At 49.6% G+C, this 12,761-nt stretch overlaps 1 protein-coding gene across 2 annotated transcripts in view; it reads left to right on the top strand.

Annotated features, from left to right (window-relative positions):
* The window catches only part of COL4A1 (collagen type IV alpha 1 chain), a 134,938-nt gene extending 124,095 nt beyond the window's left edge, over positions 1–10,843 (top strand). For both annotated transcript variants that reach the window (XM_035003054.1, XM_035003055.1), the window contains 5 exons: positions 704–916; positions 1,663–1,840; positions 5,375–5,489; positions 7,501–7,673; positions 9,474–10,843. In XM_035003054.1, coding sequence (XP_034858945.1) covers positions 704–916; positions 1,663–1,840; positions 5,375–5,489; positions 7,501–7,673; positions 9,474–9,555 — 761 coding nt within the window. In that variant the 3' untranslated portion in view covers positions 9,556–10,843. The remainder of the gene's footprint in view (positions 1–703; positions 917–1,662; positions 1,841–5,374; positions 5,490–7,500; positions 7,674–9,473) is intronic.
* Positions 10,844–12,761: the final 1,918 nt, after the last annotated feature.

Below are 12,761 nucleotides of genomic sequence, written 5' to 3' on the forward strand. Positions count from 1 at the left end.
GATGGCCAGCAGGGACGGCCTGTGGCCTCCTGATGGGGGGGAGCGGGCTGTAGCTACAGAAATTCCATGTCGGCAACAGACAAGAGGGAGTAGATCATAATGCCAGCGTTGGCCACAAGGCCGCTGTCCGGCTCGGGATGCAGTGGGTCTGCTCCCCGAGGAAGCCGAAACTCAGCTGCCCCATAATGACTGAGATGCTGAAGCCTGAGGGATCGACTGGAGGGGCCAAGGGCCCAGCCCAGCAGAAGGTCCGTGAGCAGCTTCGTGGGCAGCGAGCACAGTGACCCGGGGGACGATAGGACTCACCACCAGCACCCAGCCCTTACCACCCCATTTCCACGCACTGTGCTGGGTGGGCTGCTGTGGAAGGGAAGCCACCTTAAAAGGAGGTTTTAGTCTAATAATTCTGTGATCCTTCTCCCTTAGAGGAGCCCCAAATGTTATCTGAGTGACACACGTGGAATCATGTCATTTATTCTACCTACTCATATATTCCTTTTCACATATTTCGTTTACCCATTGGGCTCAATTTTCTGAGCATCAGCTCTGCACCCAGCACTGTGTTTATAAAACAGCTCGGGTGGTCTGTAGAAAGGAGAAGCTGGGGCAGCACAGAGGCGTGTTGCTGTACTTAGTCGTCTTCAAAGTCTTTCAGGGGAGCCTGTCTGCAGCCAGGGAAGCTCATTTCTCTTCTGTCTTCCAGGTCCGCGAGGGTTTCCGGGCCCGCCAGGCCCTGATGGATTGCCAGGATCCATGGGTCCCCCAGGCACCCCGTCTGTTGATCACGGCTTCCTTGTGACCAGGCACAGTCAGACAACGGATGACCCACAGTGTCCTCCTGGGACCAAAATTCTTTACCACGGGTACTCCTTGCTCTATGTGCAAGGCAACGAAAGGGCCCACGGCCAGGACTTGGGTGAGACGCTGGGGACGCGGGTGCTCGTGTGATACCGAGCTGTGGCAGCCGGCAGAGCTGTACTCAGCTCCAGTCCTGTGTTCAGGGCACCACAAAGACACGGTCAGTGCAAAGGGCGCCTGATTCCGTTTCCCTCCCGCCTTATAAAGCAAACCACCAAGTTCAGCAGCTACCCCATTACTAAGAGAAGCCCAGAAAATGTAAAACCTTTTCAATTCATACAACTTTCAATCTCTTCTTCAAATTATCAAGTAGGTCACGATTTCTGGAGTATATACTTCGCAGTTAGCTTTGAGATTCTTAAAATAGGGCCGTTTTACTGGTGCTCTTTCTAAACAATGACCCACTTAACGGCACACACCTCTAACTGGTATGGAGCTCGGAAACAAGCAGCCCTAGAATCTCTGCATTTGCGGCAAAACGGTTGTTAAAGACGTTGTCCAGGTGGTTACTGTCCATCGTACGAGGAGCCACCTGTTAAATTTCTCTTGGAATTCAGTTTTATAAAAGATTTCTCTCCTTTAATCAAAATATCCTATGCAATTCTTTATAGTTTTCCTTTTACCTTGATCACTTTAAATGTAATTTAGTGCTCATTTACAATCACACTAGTCTGTGCGTGTATTTACTTCCTTCTTCCTGTTTATAAGGTAAAACATTCTCATTTCCATTTTGATGGTTGCTTTGCTTGGAGGCAGACTGATTATACAGCCAGCCCTTGATTCTGTCTCTCCCCGTGGCTCTAGGCACGGCTGGAAGCTGCCTGCGCAAGTTCAGTACGATGCCCTTCCTTTTCTGCAACATCAACAATGTGTGTAACTTTGCCTCCCGAAATGACTACTCCTACTGGTTGTCCACGCCTGAGCCCATGCCCATGTCCATGGCGCCCATTGCCGGGGACAATATCAGACCGTTTATTAGCAGGTGAGTTGGGCATTTGTCGGAGCGGATGTAGAATTGAAGAAGACAGATCTCTCGTAGTCTAGGAGAGGTTGTTACTGTTTTTTTCACTTTCCCCCCCAAAACATTCGACCCATTGCCATTCAGTTTATTGATTGTAACGTCAGACTTTTGTAACACAAGTTCGATATAAAAGTTAGCTCTCCTCTTCAAAATGCCAGGGCAGTGCCTTGGAGAAGTGATGCCCGGCTTTGGGGCAGAATTCCTGTTCCGTGTGAGTCATAGGGGTGGCCGCCCTCCGTCCCGTGAAGCCGTGCCCCTGGGTTCCTTGGCAGCCACAGGAACAGCGTTCTCAGTTTTGTTTTATCAAATAATTCTCTCCTTGAGGAGCCTTTTCAGGTTTTTTTCTTCTGATTGCCCCACCCCCATGAAATTAAAAAATTTTTTTTGTTATTTTTAATTGTAGTAAAATAGACATCACATAAAATGAATCATCTTAATCATTTCTAAGTGCACAATAGTATTTAATTCAGGAACTCACATATGGGTGTGAGGTGGTCTCTCTGAAATTGTAACACCTCAGACATACTATCTGTGCTTTATACACAAAAAGATGATACAGATTTACTGTATACATAAAAATGTATACATACTAAGATTTTTTTCATACTCTCCCACCCCCACTAACTTCTGCTCCCTTAGGATGAATCCCACTGACAATTCATGTGTTTGACTGAGCAGCTTCCCAAATTAAGTGCTTTCCATGCTAATTAATGTCTGGAGTATGTTTTCAGGTCTGCCTGATAGGAAGTAAGAGGGGAAATTGAAATTATTATGACTGAGAAATACACGATTGTCCTATTTTTGCTTCATTCCTTCCAATTAAACGCTGATTCCTTCGCTCTACTCAGAAGTAGTAGAAAAGTGGCAATGATATGAATTCATCTAAGAAGCTATTTTATAGTTGTACTTTCTAACACAGTAGGATAATAAGGGATGAATAGAATAACAAGGCAGACGGGTTTGCCTCAGGGAAGTGAGAGTGAGGACTCACTGCCTTTTCTACATTCCCTCTAAAGAACCAAGCAGCTTTTGACGAGGAAGAAGGAGATGGCAGGGTCCTGTGGTCAGAGGGCAGAGGGAGCAGGAAGTGCGTGCTGGAGCCGGTCCTGGGAGCCCTGAGGCCAGTGTGGGGCTCTAGCCCTTCTGGTTCCACGTGCACATGCAGGGCTGCAGGTCCCGGCAGATCCCGTTCTTACTGAGGGGACAGGTACCACAGAGGGGGACCCAGAGCCAAAGAGCTGGGAGATGGCCTGATAAACAGGAAAACCATAGGTTTTCGGTGGATTTACATTAAACTATCCCCTGATAACTTTCTTTGATGTTTCTTTGGAGCTGTAAGAAAACTCACTTTATGGGTCTTAAAATGGGAAAAGTGGTTCATTACACTTTCGAGTAGCACCTTTCCAAACCATTATTTACGTGTGTCAGTGAGCGTCTGAGACTTTCTCTGCGGAGACTGTCCTGGCGCAGAACCATGCCGGCTGCACCCGAAGGAAAACTAACCACCTTTGTGTTTTTGTTCAGCTTCCCTTGGATAACAGGTAGAAAATGATTATTCATGTTTGTTTGTTATTTACCACCTTGATAAAACTACCCTTTGACCTTGATTTGGTTGAGGAAGGGGTTGTGGCATGTGTTTGCAATATTCCAAAATCAGGTCCATGAGAAGCCTGTGTCTGAGATTTGCTATTCCCCGTGGACCCCTTACTTTCAGGAAGACCCCCAGCCCGGAAGCATGGGCTGTGTCAACATCAGCGGTGTGCATTTCGGCTTTTTACATGTTTCTCTTGCCTGACCCCCAGCAGCTCAGCGTGCAGGGACCTTACCAGTCATGCCCCCGAGCCTGCTGCTCCCGAAGCCACACTGTCTGTCGCTCCCTCCCTTTGGAACAGTGCTGCCCACTTCCGGTCTCTGAGTTCGCGGGTTTCCATGGTTACTGTCACTCCCTTGTTGCAGTTGCACGAGGTCTCAGGACTTCCGGGTTACTTGGGGGAGCTCCAGAAGCTTCACTTTTAGAGTTGATAACACAAAATCTTCCTGTGACGCAGAAAAGCTGGCAACTTCTCTCCCTTCACCCTGAGAACAGGGCAGACGTTTCTGGCTTTCTGCAGACATGAGTCCTCACGAGCTGCTGATTGTTTCATTGTCCTGGGGGCAAGACCACTGTAGTCCAGCGGGGGAGCCGCGCTCGAGCTCTGGCGCTCTCTCGGCTCTCTGGGGCCTCAGGCTTTTCAGGAATAACACAGGGGGTTGACCGTCTGAATTTCAGGGGGCCATCCGGCTCTTGCCATCTGTGTCCATGACGGGGAGGCATCAGGAACACCCGTCTCGATGAGCCCCCAGCCCAGAGAGAGCCTGACATCGAGCACCGGCCGCCACGCTCTATTTCTGGCTTTTGTGTCTGGTAGACAGATGGTGGCAGATGTATAAGGCCAATTTCAGTAACTGTTGTTTAACTGAGCCTTTTAATTCATCTGCCCTGGTGTGAATAAAATAGAAAATTGCGCGCTCACATGTGCGCGCACACACGCGCATGCATGGAAAGTCGAATGACTAATTTAGGCCTCTGACTGCTCCCCATCCATTTTCATGCAAATGTTCCAGCATAACTAGGTGTAATTATTAACACCATTTATAGTCATTTATCAGCATGGCTAACACTCTGTTCATTTTGTGACTTGAATGTAATTATGTGAGTGCTGGTGTTTAATTTTTTTTTTTCTTTTACAAAACATTACCCTGCCATCGAAGGGTTCCCTGAACCGGGCAGATCTGAGTCAGAAGAGGGTGTGTTGCTGTAGTTTGTTGCTGGGGTCGGCCAGCTGGCTCGGGGGGCACCTGTCCTGGAGCAAGTTCTGTGGGAGGCCCTCCCGCGGCAGTGTCCACCAGCGCCTCCCCTTCTCCCCCCGGGGCAGGGTCTCGCCACGGCTCTGCTGCCTGCCAGTCAGTCCGAAGCGGGCTCACGGGGACATCCAGCCCCAGATGCAGTGTTTGCTGGCTACTCTGTCACCACGTATTCCTTCTGTTGAAGATGATTCTCAGCTGAAAACAAATCGCTGAATTCCGGAAGTGGTAGCACTTGGGTTTCACCGACTCCCGTGGCTCAAGTGTTAATTGTGTTTGCTGAAATCCACACCCCCTGTTGAAAAGTCGGAAAACACTGAATGCACAAAGGAGAAAACACCCATCCACGGTCTCCCAGCCCCTCCGGGAGATGGCCACAGTTACAGCCTGGCCTTGCGATTTCCCCCTTCCCACAAAGCAGATGGCTCAACAAGTGTTGGATGTGGATTTTCTAGCACTGGGGCAGGGGGGGGGGCTTATAAAATCAGTGAGAGGGCTCCACGCCGCAGTGTGTCGGGAGCATGACGCTGGCTCAGAACGTGTGAGTGCAGAGGGTGGGTGAGAGCACGGGGACGAAGATCGGACAGGCACAGGCTTCGTCCTGCGCTGTCCCCGCGGCCGTGCTCAGGGTCTGTGCTCTGTGCCTTCCAGGTGCGCAGTGTGTGAGGCGCCAGCCATGGTGATGGCCGTGCACAGCCAGACCATTCAGATCCCGCAGTGCCCCAGCGGCTGGTCCTCCCTCTGGATTGGCTATTCCTTCGTGATGGTGAGCGTCTGGGGAACTCCCCGCGCCCCTGGCAGAGTCGCCCGCTCGCGCCCCCGCCTCCTCCCCCTCCCCCCGCGCCCCAACCCTCCGTTCTCAGGCTCACTCGGTGCCGGCCTCTCCTCCCGGCCAAATCCTTCCCAGGGGCCTGGCCTGTTCCGCTGCAGACGGCGGCCATTCCAGCGCCTGGCCAGAGCCCGCCGCCTGCCTCTTGGGTCGCTGCTCTGGGACGAGGTGGCGGCGACAGCACGAAGAGCTTTCCCCGAGTCAGAGCATCTCCCCGGGAGGAGAGGAGACGGGTGCACAGTCAAGCAGCTCGCCTGAGCCTGAAGCAGAAGCCTCGGGGTGCGGGGGGGCAGGGGCTCACGCCCTTCCTGCGAGGAGATGCTGCTCTCCATCCCTTGGCTGTCCCGGACACAGGCCCCGGTGTTCCCACCCCTGAAACGCCAGTTACAATAGGAAACATGACACCAGTTTGAGATCCCCCTGGTAGCTGCTTATGTGACTTTCGTGCCACGGCTTAAAGTAGCGACTGCGTATGTGAAAGCTCTGCGCTGGGAAGGCCAGGCCGTAGTGGATAACCCCCAGGAAACGGCCTGCAGGGCTCCTCCCGCCTCACCACGGGCCCGCCCGTCCTCACCGCCTCAGGTGCGGCCACATGGACATTTTGACCCCGGATGACCTTTAGCCTGCTCTTTGTTGACCGGGAAAGTGGCTGTGTAACTGTTTCCTTCTGCCATAAGTTATGGCAGGTGCAGAAGGAATAGGACGGCCAGGAAAGCGGTTTTCAGAGCCCTGTGTCTGCATTCCACTTGGGTTGTGAGACTGCCGGCGCACGAGGCTTCAGGTAGACTCTTCAGCAGGGCCAAAGAATTGGCAGCCACACAAAGATGTAGCAGCTGCTTTGATGTGTCTAAGTACTGCGTTGTGGCTGCTTTATGAAGAAAGCCAGGTTAGGACTACAGTGTAGACAGATCAGGACCCCGGTGGAGGTGGATTGAATTTTTTGACTCCGTAATCTTAAGAAATACTAAACAGAACCTCATTATGACAGAAGGGGCCCCTGGCCCAAGGAGTAAAGAACCTCAGGAAAGCATTTTGTCACCATAGCAAAGATCTGAAACAATGCTTGCCCATAATTTCCCCAAATCAAGAGCAAACCAAAGTAATGGGGTCCGAGAGAAAGAGTTCTCCATCACTTCCCAGTTATTGGGGGCTTTGTGGGGACGTGGAGGGGCTCTGGCCTGACAGTCTGGAGACCCCTGTCTTTGTCCTTGAAACTGGGACCATGGTCAGATCCAGAATGTTCTAGCTAGCATTCTCCGGCCCTCATCGGGCAATGGAGGGCATACACTTTGTCCTCAAACGACTCTTGTGGCTCTGAAATTCCCTTGTCCGAAACAATAGTCATGGCGATTTTGGAATGTCTTGTCTCATTTTGGGTCATTCATCTTATGGTCCTGGTTTCTGAGCGCAGGTCGAGCCTCCTTGAACCCATTAGACCCAAGGGCATTTCAACAGTTACAATAATGGTTACCCTTTTCTTTCTCTTGTTTAAATTTTCTCTCTTTTGAAAGAAAAGTAACCGATGATTATTCTTTACTTTATAAAAGGACACATAACATCTAATACAGGATTTTAATTATCCTCACCAATTTTGATTAGAAAGGTTGATTTCACATCTGTTGGTTCCAACATCATTTACACATTTTGGCTCTTTCTTCTGTCCCAAGTTAGAGGTGGTTTCAGTGTTTCAAACATTATAAATAGTGAGGACAGTGTTTCTTTAACTTCGGATGCACCCGGGCTGGCCATGTCCCAGTAGGGGAGGGTCGGTGGTGGAGCTCTGGTGCTGCGTCTGGCTGCCGTGCCCCGCGCGTGGAGCACGAGTGTGTTTCCCCGCGACCTGCCCGCGGCTTCCCTGCGGGGCTCCCCTGGCTCCTCCCCGGGCACCGCGAGGCCCCGTGTGGGTGGTGGGCAGGGCCCTGACTCACGGCTCGCATCTGCCCCACAGCACACCAGTGCTGGTGCTGAAGGTTCGGGCCAAGCCCTCGCGTCCCCCGGGTCTTGTCTGGAAGAGTTTAGGAGCGCGCCATTCATCGAGTGCCACGGCCGTGGGACCTGCAACTACTACGCGAACGCTTACAGCTTTTGGCTTGCCACCATCGAGAGAAGCGAGATGTTCAAGTAAGTCGGGAGGGCCCCTGTGCGCGCTCCCTCGGGCACACAGTCTTAAAGAGGCTTCTCGGACGCGGACTGGGAAGGAGTCTTCTGCAGGCAGTAATGAGGACTCGGCTCTGTTCCGTGTGGACAGAGGGCCGAGACACGCTTGAGGGGCAGATCTCAGGTGACAGGTTCAGTTCTTCTGTTGGCTGAAGGATTCTGAGAGAAAAAAGGCCATTTTCCACTTTGTAGGTGGATTCACTGCGATGTAGTCAGAGCAGCTGGCTCCTCAAACAGCATTTGAAAATACATGTTAACGGTCAGGGAGGGAGGAGAGAGCGTTTGCCCTCGTAGCAGTTGGATGCCGACTCTAGTGTGTGCGTTGCGTGAGGTCTGAGGGACGTGACCAGACTGTTTGTTAGACCCATGAAAATAAAAATTAATTCCAGCCCAAATGCACTGAAATCGATAGGGAAGACCCTTCCCTTCTTTTCCATTCCGGCCACTGTTGAGGCGACTGCCCCAGGGGGTAGCTGACCTGGGTGACGGTGCCGCCGAGCCTGGCGCAGTCGGGATGGAGAGGAGCGCGCGACTGGCCCTCTGTCCTTCGTGCAGCCCCTGCTGGGACAGGCGCGGGGACCCCTGAGCCCCAGCAGTTACCGTTCGCTCCCTCCGGAGATGTGCCTCTCCATCTTTGCCTTCTCAGGGAGAATTTGGCGGAACTCTTCTGGGAGCCCGTCCCTTCCTAAGTTAGATCATAAAAGGCAAAGCAACACTCTCGACTCGTAATATTTTAAGCACCAAAAAAGTACCAGGTACTCAGTGGGTAGCTTACATGAGACTTTTCAGGCACTGGAAACTTGATGTCAACTCTCGGGATAGAACTTAACCACCAGTTACCTAATTGAGCACTTGGGGGGTGTATCAGGTCCTGGGGCTTCCATTATAGGGTTAATAGGTAATAATGGGTTGGTTTTTTGATTTGTTTTTGTTTTTTTTGAACCAGCAGCCCAGCACAATGAACTAAAACAAAAATTAGATAAGATCCCATTATTTCAAATAATTAATTTTGGGCAATAAGATTTTCACAGAAGTTGCTAAAATCAGCAGCCTAATTTTAGGATGTTACTTTTATTATATGGCTACTTTAATTTTAATAGAATTTGGTTAGTGCCAACTTCAGTTCAGACTTCACCCCTCTAACACTCAAATTAAGGTAGAATTTCTATCATTTGGGGCACTAAATGTCTCCCCTCTGGCCTCTGATCAGACTACCTGCATATAATCCAGCAAAAGCTTATAGGAGGATCTCAAGGTCTAGTTAATTACCCCAGATGCATTGTTCATTACACATTCAGCCAGTATTTAATGAGCACTTAACTCTGTGCGAAGGGTTGCAGAGAATCTTCTTCACCTGGGGGAGTTTATGATCTGGCTGAGGAGAGAGCATGGAGGGGGGAAATGACAGGCCGAGGAGGCAGGGTGGCCCAGTGGGTGTGGCTCAGCTTTTGGAGCCAAGCACATGTGGGGTTGCTGTTTCCGTGCCCTCCCTGGCGTGCACTTGGCCTGCCGCCAGCCTCGTGGCCAGGGATGGGGGGGGGTGCACGTGATCACGTGCCTCACTCCCCCCCTCGCTGTGAGGATGGGTGACACCCAGCACCATGTCTGCTCGGTCGGGGTGAGCCAGGGTCGCCGCTTGTCCCGGGCTGGGGCCCCCTCCCATCCGACCCCTCGGAGATCTCCCCGGGTCGGGGGGAGGCCCTGGGAACTGGCCCGCCTCGCTGAGCCACAGCGCCGAAGGCTGGTTTCTGTGTCGTCCCGCAGGAAGCCCACGCCATCCACCTTGAAGGCCGGGGAGCTGCGCACACATGTCAGTCGCTGCCAAGTCTGTATGAGAAGAACGTAATGAAGCCTGGCCCTCCGCTAACGTACAACATGGTGCTACTCCCCCCTCTTCCCCTTCTTTTTTTTAACAGCAACGAACCCTAGAAATATATCCTGTGTACCTCACTGTCCAGTATGAAAACCGTAAAGTGCCTTATAGGAATTTGCGTAACTAACACACCCTGCTTCGGTGGCCTCTACTTGCTGAAGGAGAAACCAAGACCATGATAAGCTGTCATAGTGACATACCAGGTGGCACTTGTGATGAAATAAAAGTCTAAGTCTGTCCTACAATCCAGTGCACTGATGTGTAACTTGAGAACTCCATCAGAAAACCAAAGGGTGCTAGGAGGTGTGCGGGGCCTTCCGTTCTGTTTGAATGCCCGTTTCCACTCTTGTATTATAGCAGATGCCTTGTCAGCCCCGGATGGGATGTCTGTTTGTGTCACTGTCGAGCTGGGTCTGTACAAACAGCCGTCACATGACCACGGTGTTTCGGAGCTGCACGTGGAATGCGGGCTCAGCAGCCGGATCTTCCAACCCCAAATATAAATTTAGGTCTTTCTGCTCTGTGTGGTACTATGCAGCTGCTTTTGCAGAAATCACGAATTTCCTGTGGAATAAAGATGGTCCAAAAGTAGGCAGAAATTAAATATATATATATTTTAGTAATTTATATAGATGTCAGCAATTAGGCAGGTCAAGTTTTCGTTTCATTTCCACTGTTAAAATAAAGCTTACATAGTTTCTTCCTCGAAAAGACTGTGTTGTCCTTTCACATAGATTTTTGAACACTCGGGTGTTGGATGGAAACATCCGTTCTCACTGTTCACCTCCAAACCAAAACTCGTGTATCAGCCAAAGCCAAACCCAGGTTCATGAGCGTGGTGTCTATTACAGTGAAGCATGTACTTTGGGCTTTATTGTTTTTTTTTTTTTCTGTATTAAATATCTTCAGGGTTTTAAACACTAATCACAACTGAATGACTTGACTTCAAAACCAGCAACCGTAAAAGGCCTTCGTTTCATTCGTATTCCTCATTCTGCAGCCTGGTGTGGAAAACAGCTCTGTAGGATCTTAGTGTCAGTAACCCACGTGGAAGCGCTTCGCGTGGCTTCCTCGTTCTCGGGAGCACTGTGTGCACGTCAGCAGGGAACGGGTGGATTTCAGGAGAGCAGAACTGACCACTATGCCTGAAATGACATTTCACCCAAAGTCTCCAAAACGTTTAAGACTACTAAGGCCTTTTATGTAATTTCTCTCAATGTGTATTTCTTAAAAATTCAAATTTGTAATAAAACTATTTGTATAAAAATTAAGCTTTTATTAATTTGTTGCTAGTATTGCCACAGAAACGTTAAAAGTTACTGCACGAGCCACTAATAAATTTGTAAGCTTTGCCTACCTTAGATCATATTTATTTTGCAGTCCTTCCAAATGAGAGAGCCAGACTGGGCATCACTTACAGAAATTACTGCAAAGAAAAATGATTGGTCTTCTTCTTCTGCCCTTCCTTCCTCCCTCCCTCCCCTCTGTCCATCCAGGCAGCCATCACCCATCATCCATCCATCCATCCATCCATCCATTATCCATCCATCCATTATCCACCCATCCATTGTATGTATACCAATGATTTGCCACTTTTCAAATCCTGGTTAGATACAAGATAAACAGAGATGAACAACATAGATAAACAGATGAATAACATACACATCCAGTCATTAAAAGCAGATTCGGGGCGCCTGGGTGGCTCAGTCGGTTAAGCGTCTGCCTTGGGCTCAGGTCATGATCCCAGGGTCCTGGGATCGAGTCCTGCATCAGGCTCCCTGCTCAGTGGGGAGCCTGCTTCTCCCTCTGCCCCTCACCCTGCTTGTGCTCTCTGGCTCTCTAAAATAAATAAATACAATATTAAGAATAAATAAAAGCAGATTTGATGGGGGGGCAGAGGGTAGAACTGAGATTATGGCTATGTGATGGATGGGTAGACGGTGGAGGGTTAGAGGGTTAAGGAGGGAAAGAAGATGGCAGATTTCTTTCTCCCTGGTGATCTCAGTTTCAGTTTACACTTGATCAAAACATGATCCCTGGAGAATGAGTGTGACACTGCATATTCAGGAAGAAGTTCTAAATATTGTGATGTTCTTGGTTACTGTACCTGACTGGATGGAATGGGACAATGGGTGAACGTGACCTCTCATGTGCTTGATCAGGAAACCTCACTCAAGGTCTAGTTTCGGCCACCCCACCCACCACCCATCTGTGATAAAACTGAGGAAAAGGGTTCATTTGCCTTCCTTATTATACAGGAGTGGATAGGAGGAGAGAACACTGAATCATCAGGCTTGGCTTCTACCGAAGTCACAGACATGGAGCACCTCCATATGGCAGCCATTTGGGAGCCTTTTGTTTCTATGTATAAAACTGATTTATTATAAATCATTAGTTACTAGATACAGGTTGGTATATCTAGGAAAGTGCAAAGAAGATGATGACACCTTGAATCCCAACTATTCAGATCTGTGCATTTTATATCTGTTATTTGAGCAGGTTTTATGTTGATGAACAGTTCTATGAATTGGAATATACATATAGGTTCATGTAAGCATAGTCAGAATCCGTCCACAGAAGAGTTGAGCACTCTGAAATACCCCCTCGAGCTCTCCCTCCGTGGAAATCCCACCCCCCACCCCAGCCTGGCGCCTGACTACCAGACTCCATCTCTCTGACTTGTCTTTTCAAGAGCGAATCACAAAGCGTGTAACCTTTGAAACTGTCCTCCGTTCAACATGATGCATTTGACAGTCCTCCAGAATTATTGGGTGCGTCAGTGGTTTATTGCCTTTTCTTGCTGAGTGGGACTGTATAAATGTACTGCACTCTCTATTCACCTGTAGAAGGACTTTTGGGCTATTTCCAGTTCTTGGTGATTGTGAATAGAGACTGAACATTCATGTTCAGGTTTTTGTGTGAACATGTTTTTATGTCTTCAGAGTAAATACCCAGGGCTAGGACTGCTGGGTCATAGGGTAATGGTATGTTTGGCAGTATGAAGACCGCCCGGCCGTTTCCCAGAGGAGCTGTATCGTTTTGCATTCCCTCCAGCAATGCACGAGAGCTCCAGATGCACCACGTTCTCCCCGACGTTTGGAATTGTCAGTATTTTTTTATGAGTCATTGTAACCTGTAGTAGCATTTAGCCATGCTTTCAATTTACCTTTCACAAATGG

The sequence above is a fragment of the Mirounga leonina genome, unplaced genomic scaffold, assembly GCF_011800145.1.
Source record: "Mirounga leonina isolate KUSES-001 unplaced genomic scaffold, KU_Mleo_1.0 Mir_127, whole genome shotgun sequence".
Classification (NCBI taxonomy): Eukaryota; Metazoa; Chordata; class Mammalia; order Carnivora; family Phocidae; genus Mirounga; species Mirounga leonina.